General features: G+C 40.1%; 2 protein-coding genes across 4 annotated transcripts in view; one reads left to right on the plus strand and one right to left on the minus strand.

Annotated features, from left to right (window-relative positions):
* Nucleotides 1-16,728, minus strand: part of QDPR (quinoid dihydropteridine reductase) — a 19,253-nt gene continuing 2,525 nt past the window's right edge. The window contains exons 2-9 of one of the 3 annotated variants that reach the window (XM_074587675.1): nt 16,136-16,349; nt 9,598-9,719; nt 9,362-9,454; nt 7,851-7,947; nt 6,041-6,181; nt 4,322-4,430; nt 2,840-2,923; nt 1-874 (exon numbers count right to left, since the gene is read on the minus strand). In XM_074587675.1, the coding sequence (XP_074443776.1) occupies nt 769-874; nt 2,840-2,923; nt 4,322-4,430; nt 6,041-6,181; nt 7,851-7,947; nt 9,362-9,454; nt 9,598-9,684 (717 nt within the window). In that variant the 5' untranslated portion in view covers nt 9,685-9,719; nt 16,136-16,349 and the 3' untranslated portion in view covers nt 1-768. Of the gene's footprint in view, nt 875-2,839; nt 2,924-4,321; nt 4,431-6,040; nt 6,182-7,850; nt 7,948-9,361; nt 9,455-9,597; nt 9,720-10,178; nt 10,794-11,764; nt 13,634-16,135; nt 16,350-16,728 lie in introns of those variants that run through there. The other 2 variants (XM_074587674.1, XM_074587673.1) reach the window with 2 other exon arrangements.
* CLRN2 (clarin 2) lies at nt 10,887-16,145 on the plus strand. The gene is made up of 3 exons (XM_074587677.1): nt 10,887-11,139; nt 12,873-13,052; nt 13,489-16,145. Exons 1-3 carry the CDS (start codon nt 10,887-10,889, stop codon nt 13,749-13,751), a joined length of 696 nt encoding a protein of 231 aa, XP_074443778.1. The 3' UTR covers nt 13,752-16,145.

Raw genomic sequence — 16,728 nt, forward strand, 5'->3', positions numbered from 1 at the left:
TACATAAAACAATATACATTTATTTAGCACAAAAAGTTCCATATTCAAGTAGAAGTGTATATGCTCTTTCTGGTATTTCTTTACGGTACTTTGCTTTTAGAAAAATTAAAGAACCATCATGACTAAGACAAAGACATACTAATCATTTGGCAGAACAACTGTTTTATCCTACAACTGTAGGCCTGATAGCATCTTATAAACTGTAAGGCAAATTAGGAACTCCTCCTCAAGTGAGTAATCTCTATGCAGTTCCATTAACTCAAGTGGAACATTCACAAGAAAAAATATTATGAGAACAGGACATCATATATGACTGTAACATTTCCTATAATTACAACCAACATAATATGCAGGGATGGGGTTATATTCTCAGACTGAAGAAGACAGACTACTGAAAGATTTACAGTAAGCTGCCAGAAGCACTTACTGACTGAGGAAAAATCCAACCATTATATATGTGATTATATGACACAATTAAGCACAATTCCCACTTCAGAGAAAACAGGTAAGTTGACATATAATGCTCAGACTTAGGACATCTACAAGCTTTAAAGCCTGCAACTTTCATTTAGAGACAAATACTTGATACTTGTTGGTAAACAAATGCTGATATCACACAACTGACAGCACAGAAATTTTACTTGAAATCTGGTTCCATTAATGACACAATTACAATCACCGGATACAGAATAGCATCCAATTAAACAGGCAGACAGATTTTCCATAGCTTCTCTTTCGCTGAAGTTCCACAGTCTTAAGTGACTGACATCAAAGATGTGCTGCAACTAGTTCAGTCTTCCCTCCTGTAGTTATCACCTGGATTAGACTGCCTGAGTTTGGTCGATTCTTTCCTGCTACCCAGTCATAAAATGTTCTGTTTTAAAATAGATGGATAAAACAGGGTGAAGAGGAGGGAAAAAAAAATACTGTTATCAGGTATATCAACAAAAAGCATAAAATAAAAGCCTATTACTTTCCCTTCTTTTCCTATTGCCCTCTCTAGTGATTTCTATGTAGCTTGTAAACTAGCAAAGCCATCACTGGATTCAGACCTTCAGAGTGGACAGTAGTCCAGAGAAATCCATAGGGCTTTAGAGTGCACAGACAGGATTTTCAGAACATCTCAAAGGAAAAGGCCAAGAGCTTCAAGCGTCAAAGCGACATGCCAAAGCGGCAAGTTTTTTTCCAAGTTAAAAAAAAATTTTGAAAACAGCTACTTAAGTTGCTTTTATAGTATGTATCAGGAACACAGATTTATGGGTAAAATAGAGTTGCTAAATCCATTACTCTACCAATAGGGCATTATAACACTTAGATATTTAACTGTGAAAGTGGTCTCAGCAGAAGCGCAGAAAGCCTTAAGACATCCAAAATAATGCTGAGTAAGATGGACTCATTCTAGGTAGCATACCAGCACACTCCTTATCAACGTGTAACATGAACTCCATACTCGAAATATAATACAGAAAGTGCAGTATATTTTTCAGATCTATCAACCCTTCCAATATTGCAGACATAGGAGGGTGTTCCAACATGAGAGTCACTATCTGATACAACGGCTTCCAGGGCACAAAATTAGAGTATCGTATGGGAAAAGATCTGCCACATCTTTCCCAAGATGTGGATGTTACCAACACTTAAAAACACTGGATGTTTTTCTTCCACAGCCATTGAGATTTTCTGTTTCCAATGCTGGATTTAAAGTTTAGGGAATTAGAACCCAAGAAACAAAACAAACCAATCAACCTATTTCTCCCGTAAGGAAATAATACTTAAAAGTTAAAATTTAAAAAAAGAATTTTTAAAACCACAACATCTGGCTAAGCAGTCTCTGAAGCACAATAAATTAAAGATCTTTTTTTGAACGTTTTTAGGCCAACTAAATTCAATTGATGGGTCCCTTTTAAAGAGCCACATCAAAGAACTGCAGAGGCTTATGGCAATAAAAAAAATAAAAACCATTTTCCACTCTGACATCCAACTTAAAAAAAAGGAAATCTAATGTCAGAACTAAACTACTCTCTGAACAATTAGCAATCAGTAAATGCAATTTCAGTGCCAGTTCTAAAGGACTTTAAAAATGTGCAAGAGTAAAGCTCTTACAATGTACAAACATAGACTCATCTTTGTTTTTCCTCAAAGAGACAACACAGTTGTGTCCTTATTTTCTGCCTTTTGACAGCTCACCCTCAGCAGAATCTTTACTCCCCACCACATCACAGAAAGCAGTACTTATACTGCACCTTCTCTAACTGAGAGGAATTAGAAAGAGTAAGCCTTATAATCTCAGCCTGCTGTTAAATAAGCTACAGTTGGAAGTTTCAGCATTTTGCAACATCGCTCAGGACAAGTCTTTGTGGATGATGGGGGGGAAAAAAAAAAAAAACCTTGGCAAAATTCCTGCTCTTTTTTAGAAAAATTTAGTCAGGTGAGAGAAGTGAATTAACATACCATAGACTGAGCAGTGAAGTGTGTTTAAAACAAAAAAATCCCACCAAACTTTACCTTTAAGCCAGACCACTATCTCCTGCATCTGCTGCCTGCAATTTAGTTTGACTACAGGCTTTGTGGGATTCTCTGGCTTCTAACTGCTTAAGGCTATCTCTCTTGTTGGAGTAACTGGTGTAGAGATGCTGAAGTTGACAGAGTTGAGCTAATTCTCTCCAGTTAAGAAGCCTGTGCAATAAACCCAGCGTGATTTAGAAACATACACAATAAGGGGACAATGGAGGAAAAAAACCCACCCAAATCCAAGACAGCTATTTAGAAAGAACATGCAATATGATGCAGCGGCAAAGGGGACAGTGAAGAATTGCTTAGTTATCACATGGATACTCACTCAGCAATGAATTCTAAGGGTGTCCAGGAGCTAAAATCTGCATCAGGCATTGATTTCCTGTTTGCTGGTGTGTCTAAGGTAACCCTGTGATTAAAAAAGATAAGCCTTTTATTTATACATCATGTTTCTGATGAGTGCCACCTGCTTCTATTCATTGCTGTAACATATGCTTGACTTTTATACCACGTGGTATGGATTTCCCTTGCACCCTCTACATGTGTTAACTGCATATAGCCATCAGTTTCCATGTATAGCAAAGGCCCCAATCTATAATCCCTCACCTTCCTGGCGCGCTGACGACATCCAGCCCATTAGGGTGATCACTTATCCCACAGCTCCCTTGCAGTCTCTCCCATGCAGACAGGGAATGTCAGTAATACGTTCCCATGCACTGCACAGCATATATGCACTACATCCACGCCTCACACCCACTGAAAATGCAGAGAGTGAGCACACAAGCATAGAAGTTTTGGTTTGATGATACGTATTTACACTACACACAGTGATATTAAGGGGTGAATTTCACACAACTCCCTCACTGAGATGCTGCTAACAATCCAAGGTATAATTACTCTCTCAAAAATTCACTCAAGAACAGAGTTTTTGCATGAGAACTATGCAAGTGCAAAATGCCCAAAGTCCAGTGATCTTGGTGTCTGCCTGTCTGAAAAGCTCTGTAGAAGGTGATGTCAATTATCCAAACACTTTTAATGCTGTTCCTCTCTGACCTGAAGAAGTGTGCATAAGACTGTGTATATGAGGAAAACAAAGCAGGGAGAATTCAGGTAGTGTTCCAAATCCCTATACAGAACCCTTTACTCTTACGTTTTAGGTCCTGAAGTAGATGTGCACCCGGCAAGAAAAATACTTTTAATTTTTGCAGCAGAACTGATAAATGTAGGGAAATTGAAGGACTACTAAGCCATCCACTTTTTACTAGCTTTCCCCATCAAAAAGAAAGCTGTGACAGGCTAAACTTCTATTTTCACAGATCCCCAAAGTGACCTAATTTTACTGATCAAGCATAGAGATACAGCACCTTATGAAGGAGCACCCTTAACCCAGTCAAAACTTGTCAAGTAATCCTTTGCTTAACTATTATCACACAGCTAAGTCTAAAACTCTGCTGAATAGCTCATCTCATTTTCAGAGTTTTGGCTATACTGGGGCAAAGGAAAAAAAAAAATAATCATGTTAATGCACAGCTACGGTTAAACTGGTTAAAAGTGAATAAAATTTTAATCCTAACATCCACTACTGTTTTGCAAAGAAAAGGAATAGTACTTAATCATTTCTACAGTGACTTGCATATCGTTTTGTTCATACATTCAAGATGCCTCCTTTCTCTATGAAACTCTAAATACGTCTGAGAAGCTCTTTGTGTACCGTGAACAGGACATGGCAAGAATATTCATGTGACTCTAGGTTACAGTAGTAATTAAATTAAACAACGCAGGCAGAGGCCACTATGCAGCCACTTACGGTAAAACAGCAACAGCAGCGGAACCGGATGGCAAGCCACTATTGGCACCAGCTAAACTCTGACAAAGCTGATGCACTGCTCCTTTGGCCATGCCGTAGGCAATCATCCCTACCAATTAAAAACAGGAAAATTAGAGCACAATCAAAACAGCTCTCAGTATGCGGTATGATAGCAACTCAAATTATTTGATTAATATTAAGTTTAAGACCACTTACCACAGCCAGAACAGAATCAGAGTTTTAAATTATACCAAAACATACGTATTAAAAGGAAAAAAAAAAAAGGAAAAACCAAAAAGCTCTTACTAGACATCCAGAACTATCATAGAACTCAGTTTACTCAGCGCTATAGAAATAAGCAGCTTACCAAGTCGTGCTTCTACATTTCTTAGCTATCACTGTCAGATTACTTCTGTAACTGTTCATATAACTCTCAGTATTCTTTAATTTGCATTATGCGAGTCAATATTTACACATAGGAAAAGAAAATTCACACTAACAGCAAAAAAGAAAAAGATTCCTTCCATAATGACTGGTAGTAACAAGCCTAACAAATCATATTTGCAAAAGTTGAGTAACAACTCTTTCCCAATTCTTCCTGATGTTAATAAGTTGCATGTGTTTGCCCAAAGCACTGCTGTGTTTTTCAGAAAAATCCAGACTTCTTGAAACCAACTAGTTCAAAACATGAAAGCAGACCGCTGTAATTCCTGTGTTGTGCTCCCTACTTCCCAAAAATCACCCAAACAAAAAACAACATGAAAGTTTGCCAGAGTTCACATTTTTTCATTTGTATATGGTCAGTCAGTAGTACACAGTAAATTACTCATCTACTTATTCTCATAAAACAAGCCTTTTATCTTCAGACTATGCCCAATGCAGTTGTAAACATAGAAGATAAATCATTAACTAGAAAATACAACATATTTTTCCTGAACAGTTTTAGATACAGCTTTCAGGAATATTCATAAGTATTATATGTTGTAAAATGTTAGTATCTATGTCTCTTCAAAATATTATTGAAGTCAAACTAATAAAAGATTGGGAAATAAAGAGTATTTGTCTCAAACTTTCCTTTCCCAGCCTGTGGGCTTGTGTGTCCGTGCCCTTTTTTTCTTTTTAAATTTTAAATTGGTCCCAGACTTCTTCCTCCATGTAGACCAACATGGTGAGAAGGGAGATGAAAAAATTAATAAAGTTCATATTAAATAGCTAGCAGAGGGCAAAGCCGAAGGTCAACAAGCTTATCTAAGTCTGAAGCAAAGGCAGACTGGAATCAGAACATGAACAGGACAAACACATTTAACAGAATTAGCTGAGTCCTCACCAATGGAAACATTGGGCAATTAAGGACCCTGCCTTTCAGAACACAAATAGGAGATTAAACTCTATTTTAAAGACAGTACTTACACCACGCTGTGTGATTCTATTCTTATTTTCCAAACTTTTTTTTACTGTATCATATATTAGTACATTTCACCAATGCCTGTCAAATACTATTTAAACACTGATTCTATCTGTTTGCCCTCCGGCTTCAAGAGATTCAGTACTGCTACCTACAAAACTACACTTTCCTAAGTTCTTCAGCAGCAATTTTCCATTTGTACTAGGTGTCAAGAAATTGGGGAGTGAAACTGTTGCTTCACAAACAAGAATGCTCAGACTAACACATAGCTATAATTGCTGATGTCCCAGCAGTTATCATACATTGCATTTTACCTGGAGTTCCAGACAAAGCAGCTTGAGCTCCTGTCAAAGTCAAGAGGCCGCCTTCTTTCAGATGTTTTGTGGCTAGGTGGCTGGAAATAGTGGATGTCCAAACGCTCTGCTTCCACATCAGATCACAGTTTTTGTATAAAGCTGATTGGGAAGAGAATTAGTGAAACTAACTAAAAGATAGAAGATTTGTAACTCTCATTTCCTTACTGTCACACAGAGTCTAACAGCCTATGAAAACATGCTTTCTACCATCTTCTACTTCCACATTGGGTAAAACATCGATTTATGTCTTTCGTATCTCCTTTATCTTTGGACTCTGAGTCCCAGCTCTACGGCATGTATTCCAGGTAATTATCTTTCTCACTACCAGAAATTAAAAAAATAAAATAAACAAACACGAGATAGTTTCATTAGTGGTTCAAAGATTTTCAAGCTCTTGAAACCCCTGTAGGGGTTGCCTCAATCTATGTCAAGGATCTCAAAACTCGCACATTAGCCTCATCTAACCGTGTAGCAGCACGATCTGTCTCTTTCCATAACTTCCTCACTGACTGCAAAAGAGCTATGCTCCATTAGTGTGCAGATAGAGTCTCCAAGAGACAAAGGAGTTGAAAAAGAGGTATTTAGTTCTTATAACCAGATTATTTCATAAACCAAGAATCAACCTGCCTGTCTGACAGTAGCATGTTGGAATGGAATATCGAAGATGCACGCATCTGCACTGTACTAAGTGTGCATTCCAGTGCCCCTACGTACTGGAGCGCAGCCTCTGGTAAGGCAGCCTACTAGTGAAGGTGCACCAGCAACTTCAAATTGAGCAAAACTTGAACTCTCATCACTGTTTTTTATTATCAATATCTGCATGGGAAAAGAGGAAAAACAATAACTAGCCATGTCAAAATTTTCAGTATTCAGAAAGAAGTGTTTCCATAACGCAATATGGAATAAGCATAAATAACTCTGTGACATAAGCCAACCACCTACCCCAAGATATCCTGCAACGCTGCCAATAACATTACTACAAATTATGGTTATGATAAATTACCTGATTTAAAATATGGTGCACACTAATAACAATCAATATAATGCAATTCCAGTGTAAGTGTGTATGCCTTTCCATATAGTCTCTCTTTAAAAAGTAATCTTTGCTTGTAATGTCTGAACTAGAAGAGGGGAAGAAAAGGACATATTTTACCAGATTTACTCCAGGCAGAAAACAAGGCTTTTTTTTTTTCCTTGTATCTCTATACTAGTGCATAAAGTATAAAATTTCATTCTGAATGTTACATGTTTAAAAGGTTTTTTAAAGCTGAAGATTCTTTTCTGTAGCATGATCTCAGCTCATTAGACAGCTCCTTCCCATACTCTATTGCACAGTAATAGCTCAGAGAGCTGCACAAGGCAACTGAGGTTTTATGCATAAAGCAATAAATTAGGAAACAACATCAATGTTTCTACCCAGCCACTGTCCTATGTAACTTGCCTGACATGGGTAAGCTCAGCAAAAGTTAGTTCATAGATAACAATGCTAAACTCCTTCACAAAGTGCATCAATATTTTTTCCGATGAAAACTCGTGCATCAAAAAGTATTACTGAGACTAGTAAGCACTGTAAAAATTTAACAGACAGCAATAATTCAGAAAAGTACTAAGAAGCATTGTAACTGAGCTATCTTGTACTTTTACACTCACGTCGTCTTCTGGACTCGGGAAGAAAGATGATCTCAAATACCTCTATTACCGTGATTTTTAAGGATTACTCTCAGATTTCGTTCATGTGTTCACTAGCATGCATGTACTAAAGGCTTACATTTAGCTTTGGCGCTGCCTCCAGCCCATCCGCCTGCTACACACAAGATTGCATCCACCTTTTCTTCACCAAGAAGTTTTCCAACCTCCGCTGTCACCTTCATTACATAGGACAAAGACATATTGAAAATACTGGACTGATCAAGTAAAGGAGTAAACATCAAGGCTGCCTTAAAGTTACTTATTTCCAGTTATGTAGCTAAGTAACGCAACACATCGCAATTTAAACAGCAGCAGAAAATTAAAAATTTATGATCTATGAAATCAAAACAAAATAATTTTGTTGAAAGATAATTATAGATGAAAGTCAGACCATACAGTATACGATGTCACTGGAAATAACTGATTTGAGCAGGACTGGAAGATCCAATGCTTACCTATAACATTAACAAAGTTTTTTATTTGTGACTTACTTTTTGACACGTTTTTCTCTGGGTACAGTGCTGTTTAATACAGGAAATGAAACTCCAGGTCTGACCAGAACTACTGGTGTCACTTTTGATGACAGTGCAAGAAATGAACAACTAAAGATTAGCCTTCTTATTGCTTCTATGTAGACCACAACCATCAGTTTGAGTCTGACCCCTAAATTTGAGTTTATATACTAGATATCCAGTATCTTTTTTCTCTTTCAAATGTAAGGCTTTACGGTTGGCAATTAATTAGTCAGCTATGAATTTTATGTCAAAGTGAAAAGCACATCTCTCTATAAAAGAAAAAAACCACTGTTTTCACAAAGGCTTGGTATTGAAAACCACACTGCAAACATTTTATATAAGTCTCTAAAAGCCTTAAGAGTTGTGTAGCTATAAAGAAAACATATTGGCTAGTGATCCAGTTTATCAATAAGAGAAATAGGTTCAAAAATTAAAATTTAAGAAAAAATGATCCTATCTCTCGAGAATAAAGCAAAACAGTTTTTAGGTTAGCTTTGATCGTCCCATGTTCACTTTTGCAGAAACCAGTGGATTCTCTCCGGATCCTATCGGGCCATGCTTTGAGTATACCATCTACCCTCACACAACGCACTTAGGAGTTAGGACATCGGAAAGAAGCACTGCCTGCTACAATGTCCTAATCCATCGTCATCTGATTCAGTCCGTGACTCCGCGACTTTTCAAGTCACCGTGAGAAAAATAATGCAAAACTGCCTCACGTTCTGAACGTCCAAAATGCCAGATCGAGCTCTTTCTGCACATTCACGCATGCATGCGGTTAAAAGGAAGTTACAGAAAAAAGCAGCAGCGACGAACAGGAGCCGGGATGTTCGTGCTCACAACCGGCAGCAGGACCGACACCGCCCGGGCTCCTCCGCCCCACACGGCGGCTTCTCGCCTGAAGCCGGCCCCATCCCCACCGCCGCCTTCCTCACTGACGCAGCGGCGGGCAAGGGGCGAACGGCGGCGAACAGGCGTGGGGAGAGGCTGGATGCAGCGCTTCCGCAGCCCGGCCCGGAGAGAGCCGCCTCTAGCCCCCGGGCAGCGCCCGCCCCGCGCCCCGACGCGCACCCACCTGCTCGGCCTGCTCGGGGAAGGACTCGGTCGCCCCCACCACCACGTTGGCGCTGGCGTCCTCGTTCTCCGCTAGGTCGATGCTGGCCACCCACTGCCGCGGCGAGAGAAACGGCGCGTTAGCGGGCCCGCTCCCGCAAACGCCTGAGGCGGCCCCGAGCGTGGGATGCCCTCCCGGCGGACGGCTCCCCGCTGGGGCCGGCTCCCTGCCTCGCCACTCCCCGGCCCGCCGCTTACCCAGTTCCTGGACTTGAAGTACCGCACGCACTGGGACCCCAGCGCCCCTCTGCCGCCGTACACCAGCACCCTGCCCACCGCGGCCATGCCCGCTGCCCGCTCGCCCGGCTGTAGATCTAGATCTAGATGTAGATGTAGATCAGGCTCAAGCTCAAGCTCCTGTCTCCCCGCCCGGCCGGCCCCGCCTGCGCATGCGGACTACCCCCGGCGGGCTAGGGGGGGCGCTCGAGGGGCGGCGGCGCCCGGCCATAGGGGGCCGTGCCGGAGGAGGGCAAGGCCCGGTGCCTCGGCCGAGCCCCAGCCCGCCCGCTGGGGGCTGACGGGGTGCCGCCGCGGCAGTTTTACCTCAGGAAGTCCCGCGGCTGCCCCGGGCCTTCAGCGCCTGGCTCGGGGCGAAAAGCCGGCCCCCCCTCTCCCCACCCGGCCTGAGCTCCAGCGGCGGGCTGTGCTACCTGCCCGCTAGGGATACTGCCGGGATTAATTAATTAGTGGTTATAAAGGCCCCTGCAGGTCTTGGGTAGCAGTAACCGTAGAAGCGCTGGTAATTACGGCCGGTTTCCTTTAGCGCTTCTGGATCGCACCTGTAGCTTCAATGGCGCCGCTCGCTGCACTCCCCGAGACCCGGGGCCGGCCGGGCCCCCCCGGGCGGCGTGCGCCCCGTTCCCAATGCAGAAGGTTCATACGAGGCACCTCGGCAGCCTGGAACACGGCCTCTGTCCCCCCGAGAACAGCCTTGGAGAGGAAGGGCAGCGCTCGCAGCTCCGGCGGCGGTGACATTTAGACGCCGGGCGGGAGCGGGCGCAAACAGAAGGCAGCCGAGGCGCCTGCAGAATCCTGATACCAAATGATGTGTTTTTAATGCTTTGTCCCTTGCACATGGCTATTTACCTACGTTTTTAATAATCTGAAAACAAACGGATTCTGCTTCTAATTTTCTTCCTGTGAGGTGTCAGTAAAGAACTTGATGTCATTTGAGCAGGACAATTAAACCTCCGATGAAACAGTAGCCGGGCAATAGATATAGGATTACTTTCTGCAGAAACAAGCATCATTGCACTACAGCATAATGAAGCTGTTACTTGCAAGCATCTCAGGATGTTGTCGCAGCAAATTATATTTTCGAGCTTGATTTTTAACCGTACAGATTAATTTCTGTAGCTTCAAAATACAATGAGATGTATTTTGAAACACCCGCTGTTCATTTGTGGATTTTGGAGCATGAGAAAAAATGGGAAATGTGTCTGACTGCTGCAGAGAGGCCTTGGAGGTGATTCCTTGAAACCACGAGGATGCCTGGCTGTTTTAAAAAGACTTTATTTGCCTTGGCTTCTCTAATAAGTTTTGCATCTTTTATCTTGATTGTTGTTGCGATGGGGACCCCAAAGTGGACGACTGGAAAGATCCTTTGCAAAACAGGAGCTGATTTGGTCAATGCCACAGATCCAGAGCTGGTCAAGTTCATCGGAGAAATTTACTATGGACTGTTTCGGGGCGGCAAAATACGCCAGTGCGGGCTGGGCGGGCGGCGTTCCAAATTCACAAGTAAGTACAATTTTGGTTTAATCTTTAGCCTAATGTCTAGTTCAACCTTAAAAGCACTCTATTCTTTTTGTTTACAGAACCTAGAGAATGAAAATCATTATTATTAAATTTATATTTGTGGCTGACTTGCGGTCTTCATGGTTTGGGATCTAAGTGTGAATGTAAAATCACTACCATTTCAGGCTAGCTTTTTTCTTCCAGTTATATTCTGTAGTCCTGGAATCAAGATAGGGGAAAAAAAAAATCCCTAGGGCTAAACAGATGGTTTCCTTTTAGTCTTGTGAAGGGAGCGAGAGGCATTTGGAGATGACCCTGTAAATCATACTTTCCCCTCAACCGACTCTTTCGTATTCCAAGCGTTGCTCTGCAATCTCTCTGTGCCTTCTTGCCTTCTCTGTTGAATGCCTCCCCTTTTTTTATCCTTTAAGAAATAGAGATTTATTTAGCCCACATTTCTGTGTTTCTCTAGCTGTCCTAATGCAGATGTCTGCCATAGCAGATACTCATAACTTTATTAACAGGTTGAAGAAATTTTTACCCTTTTTTCTGCTAACTTTGGAGAGACAAAATTGCTGAACTCTTCAAAAACGTAGAAACTCTTACAAATGTATTCCTTTTAACTTACAAGATTTTCTTGAGGTCTCAAAAGAACTTAGATGTTGATCTGTACTTTGGATCATTTCCAGTTTTCACACATCCTGTGCTGTAGTGAAAACGATATTTTCCATTGAAGATTTTCAGGGCTCTTCTTGATCAGCTTGTATTTTAGCGCTCTTCTTGATCAGCTTCTCTCTTTCCTGTCAGTCAGCATGTCGCCTACAATTCCCTACTCACATTTCCTCTGATTCTGTTACTAAAAGGCTGCAGTTTAAACTGAATACTGAGGTGCTCCACACTTCCCTGCTGCTGGCCAATCTGGCCCTCCAACAAAGTACCTCTGTGAAGACAAATCTAAGAAAGTTACCATTCTTTAGAGACAGGCCAGTGACAGGCTACTGAGGAAGAGCTCATGCCTATAGGAAAACATGTAAGCACTTCGCATAAAGCTCACCCAACTGCGATACTTTACAAGCTTCCTACAGATGTAACTAAAACACTGCCAGATACCCAGAAGAGCAGAAAGAGCATCTCACTAATGAGTAACCAAGAATGGAATCTGAAAGCGGAAACCTATGGGATTAGGAAGTATGAAATCAGAGTAGATCTCACTAGAGCCAGTATTAAAGAGAGGAAGAGAGAGAAAGAATAACATCATGAGGAAATAAACATGGAGTGATACTATTTTAGACAGCAAGGGGCTGGACAAGGAAACTGGGACTATCAGACTTCAAAGGGATGAGATTAAGAGCATGGGACAGGAATTAGAAACTCAAAAAATAGAGGTTAGGATGGAGAGCAGAGGTGGAAAAGAGACAGAAAAGAATGCAGCAGACAATACAGCAGCAGAGATAAAGATATTAACACAACTAAATAAATAAAGCAGGACTGAAGCCTGAATCCTCATTCACAGACCCTGTGTGAAGGATTGTTCCTGTAGTAGAACATCCCTGGTTTGTCTGATGCAGTGACAAATAAAGCATCATGAAATAAGATGTGTGTAATTACCCGAATTGACCGTCTCTGTAAAATATAGTCTTAAAAAGTGTAATTTAAGTTTGTAGACCCAGCACAGTGTGATGTTTACTGTTGTCAAGAAAAAATACACACTGAATAGATGATTTTTTTCTTGACAGTTTTCCCACACATGGTGAAAAAGCTGAATACAGGCCTGCACGTGATGATTATAATGTTCCTCTGTGTGGCCATTTTCTTTTCTCTGGTCAGTTTTGGATTCTGCATTCTTAACGCCATAAAAGTTCCTTACCGGGCTATTAAAGGTCCTGCAGGAGTATGCCTTTGGAACTTCCTTGCAGGTAAAATTATTTACCAGTATTTTTCATTAGTCGCATTTGTATAAAACGTTAAAAGTAAAAGTGCCTTCTCTTGCCTTACTCAATATCTTCCTGATTTAAATACTTGTGAATAAAATTAAGTTAGCAGCAAATTCTCATCTATCAAAACAGAACTGTCAGGTGGCATCTCGGTTTATTGTGCTTAGTCAACTTTTTACAGGAGCTGTGATTGCCAGTCTTCAGGCTCCTTATCACCAATAAAAGCGCTTTATTACAAATGCTGAAATGATGTTTGGCCTTACAATAAAAACTAAGCATTTTAAAGGTGTTTAAGCCATGCCTAAATCTACCCCTACTCAGTATAATGCTCACTGTTGTAGTCAATAAGCCTTTCTGAAGCACAACCAAACTGTCTGTCGTGATAACAATGGTGAATACTTCTTTCATTTTGTTGCAGGTGGATTTGTTGTACTTGCAGTCACCAGCTTTATGGCTGCTGTGAAACTTCATCACCTTACAGAAAGAATTGCCAATTTTCGGGAAATTTTTCAATTTGTTATTTTAGAAGAACGGTTTGAGGACTGTTTTTGGCTTTGTGTGGCAAGTGCCACAACACATGCAGTAAATTTGCTGCTAATAGCCATTAGTGGGATCAATTTCCCTAAAATTAAGACTAAAACAGAAGAAGCAAATGTTACAGCAGAAGATATCATGTATTAATAAATCTACACAAAACTACTTTGGTCAAGTGAACTGTCTTGATAGAAACAGCTTCTTGGCTCTTCAGCTTTTGATTTGGATGGACGATTTTGGTATAAACATGGGTAAAGAGGTCACTTGTGAAAATCTGTGTTATTTTTTAAGGTCAGTCTACATTACCAGCAATTGACATGTATAGGAAAGCGGGAAAAACAAATGCTACAAATATCATTATTCTCAAAACTGACCAGTATCTGCAGTGAACATATGCTGTTCACAGTTTTTAGAAAATTTGCATTTTGAGATATTTTAGAAAACTAAGGAAACACAAAATTTCACCTAAACTGTCTTTTTTGTTTAGAAAGAAAATATGTGTATCACAAATCTTTGATAATATAGGGTTACTTCAAAACAGACAGAATGGACATTTGCCAATTACCTTCACAGAATTATCTGGAAAATATTGAGAGGGCCATATGAGATATGTTTGATGATGTTACACTGCATTGAAAAAGAAGACTTCTTCATCTGGGAGGCTAAAGTTAAGGGGAAACACAGGCTAAGTATGTGTGAAATGTTTTTGGAACAGAAATTATCAAACCCATAAAGTAAAGTGAGAAAAGTAATGTTTATGGGATGTTAGTAGGCTATGAAAAAATTATTAGCTGCAAGATGAAGGTTTCATTGCAGCTTCTGGAAGTAAAGTAAACAGAATATAAGTAATAGTGCTTTTAGAAAACTTGGAAAATAATAATGTGACAGATTAATTGTCTTCAGAACCCTCTCGATACTTACGTCTATCTGAAATCAAGTAAAAGTGATGTATGATGGAACAGTATTAAAATGAATAAAAATGGTGAAATGGATGGGAAAGTTACTGTGTTAGGAACTATCATAATTTTGATAGGCATTCAACCAGTTCTTGGGTCATGGGTAATGAATAATTCCGAGAAAACAATGTGCCATTGAGCATGTCATTTTTAGAATTTGACTACTACAGTGAACACATACTAACATATTAGCAATAAAACCTACACATAACTGAAGAATGTCTTTGAATGAATGAAAGAAGTTATCATCTAAATTAATTATTTTGCAGTCAGTTACTCTTCTTCAGACCACTAGGTTGTGTAACTCTATTCTTGTGAAAAGCTCTTTGAAAAGAATAGTAACTTTTTTAGAAAATGAATTCAAAGTGTTTTAAGAACATGTCAGGAAATACAAAAATTCCTTAATTTTTATTTGAAAAGACTTCTTCACAAAAATATTACTGTAAGGGTCAAGTATTTTCAGTATTATCACTGAAGTCTGCAGAACACTCGGTAAAGAAAGTTGCTAGAATGAGCTGATGTTTAACATGTTTGCTGATTAGGCCACTTATTTAGATATTTAAATAAGGACTTATAACTTGGCTTAAGCATATGAGTTTCATATCTTTGGCCCAAATACTTATTTTCCGTGCTCTTTTTACTTTGTTTTCATCTAAAGACCAATGAAAACAGATGTTTTATGGAGTAAATTCTACTTTCATTTGGTATTCTTATGAAATCAGTTATGCTGTTGTAAAACTATTCAAAGTACTCTCAATTTACACAGCAGACTCAAATCACTGTGTTCACTAAATGCTTCAGCAATGTATGTGCAAGCTCTGTGTGAGGTAAGAAATGAAAAATATTGATGTCCTTTTCAGCACACATGCAGCAAGACCAGCAGACATTTGGCAGTCAGTGGCTTAGTTCCAGCGGAAACTTTATTAGCCAGACTCAATGTACAGATGCAATGAGCGGTGTCTGTTACTGTAGCCTGTACCATCTCTTGTTTTGGCCCTACAAGTTTAGGATTATGAGCGAAGCAGAAATTTTTGAGGGTGCTTCTGCAATAGGCCCTAATAATCCGTGTTCTTCAAGACAGTATTAGCCACTGGTTTTTTTAGGAGCACTACATTTTTTCTTTAAAAGTCCCATAAAAATTTAAGAGACAGATGGAAAGTTTCGATAAGTCTAGAGCACTGTTACAATTTTAGCATAAAGGAGACTCAGTAAGGAAGAAAAAGTGATTCCTAATTTATACCACCAACTTACTTCACTGTTCTTCTAATTTTACTGGTGCTTTCCCTCAGTCTCTACCCTCGGCCACGGCTCCGAGCAGCTAACCAGCCCAGTCTATGAAGGTGTCTGAGATGGTAATGAAGTAGGGTTTAATATATTAAAGCTTTAAACTAATTGAAGTAGGTGCTTAATATATTAGAACTGTAAATTAGAGTAGGAGCTTAATTTAAGAGACTGGGCGCCTTAAGGCTGTACAAAGAGCAGATGCAACAGCTGTAGTACTAAATGTCAGAACGTATCTCCTGTTTTTTAAGAAAGAATGCTTTAGGTCAGTATAACCTTGTAGTAGAAGCTTACCTCTCAAAACAAGGGGCCCAGGGTTACTGAGGAATGCAGAGACTAGTCAAAACTAACACTTTTGATGCATCAGCAAGAATAAAGAAGTAGAGCAGAGGCCTGCAGTTCACCCAGAAGTCACAACGATGAAGAGGAGCGGAGGAAGTAAACGATGACCAGATGTCTTTGAAGACCATCGAGAGACTCTAGTGCACATGCAGGAGTGGGCAGTAACCTGTAATAATGAGTTAATGAACAGGTAATCATTTCTTGGAAAACTAGTGAATATACATACGTAGTACGTATTTAAACTGTGCATCTAAATCAGTCGGGGCGCACATTAGGTGGAGCAATCCCCTGTGCGCCCGGCGCTGCAATAAAGAATATCTGTTAATAGTCACCAAGGCTACTGAGTCTTAATTCGGCATTTCACAGCATCAGTAACAACACAGTACTGTCCAGAAAAATGTCCACAGAGGCCTCTGTGGTTACACCACCTTCACCTCACAGAAAATTCTGAGTGGCTCTGGAATAGAAGACCTTAAACTGCAGTATAACTACACAAGTGGAAAATGAAATATTTGTCATTTGTAATTGTTCTATGAACATAAAAT

Source organism: Larus michahellis, chromosome 5, assembly GCF_964199755.1.
Source record: "Larus michahellis chromosome 5, bLarMic1.1, whole genome shotgun sequence".
NCBI lineage: Eukaryota > Metazoa > Chordata > Aves > Charadriiformes > Laridae > Larus > Larus michahellis.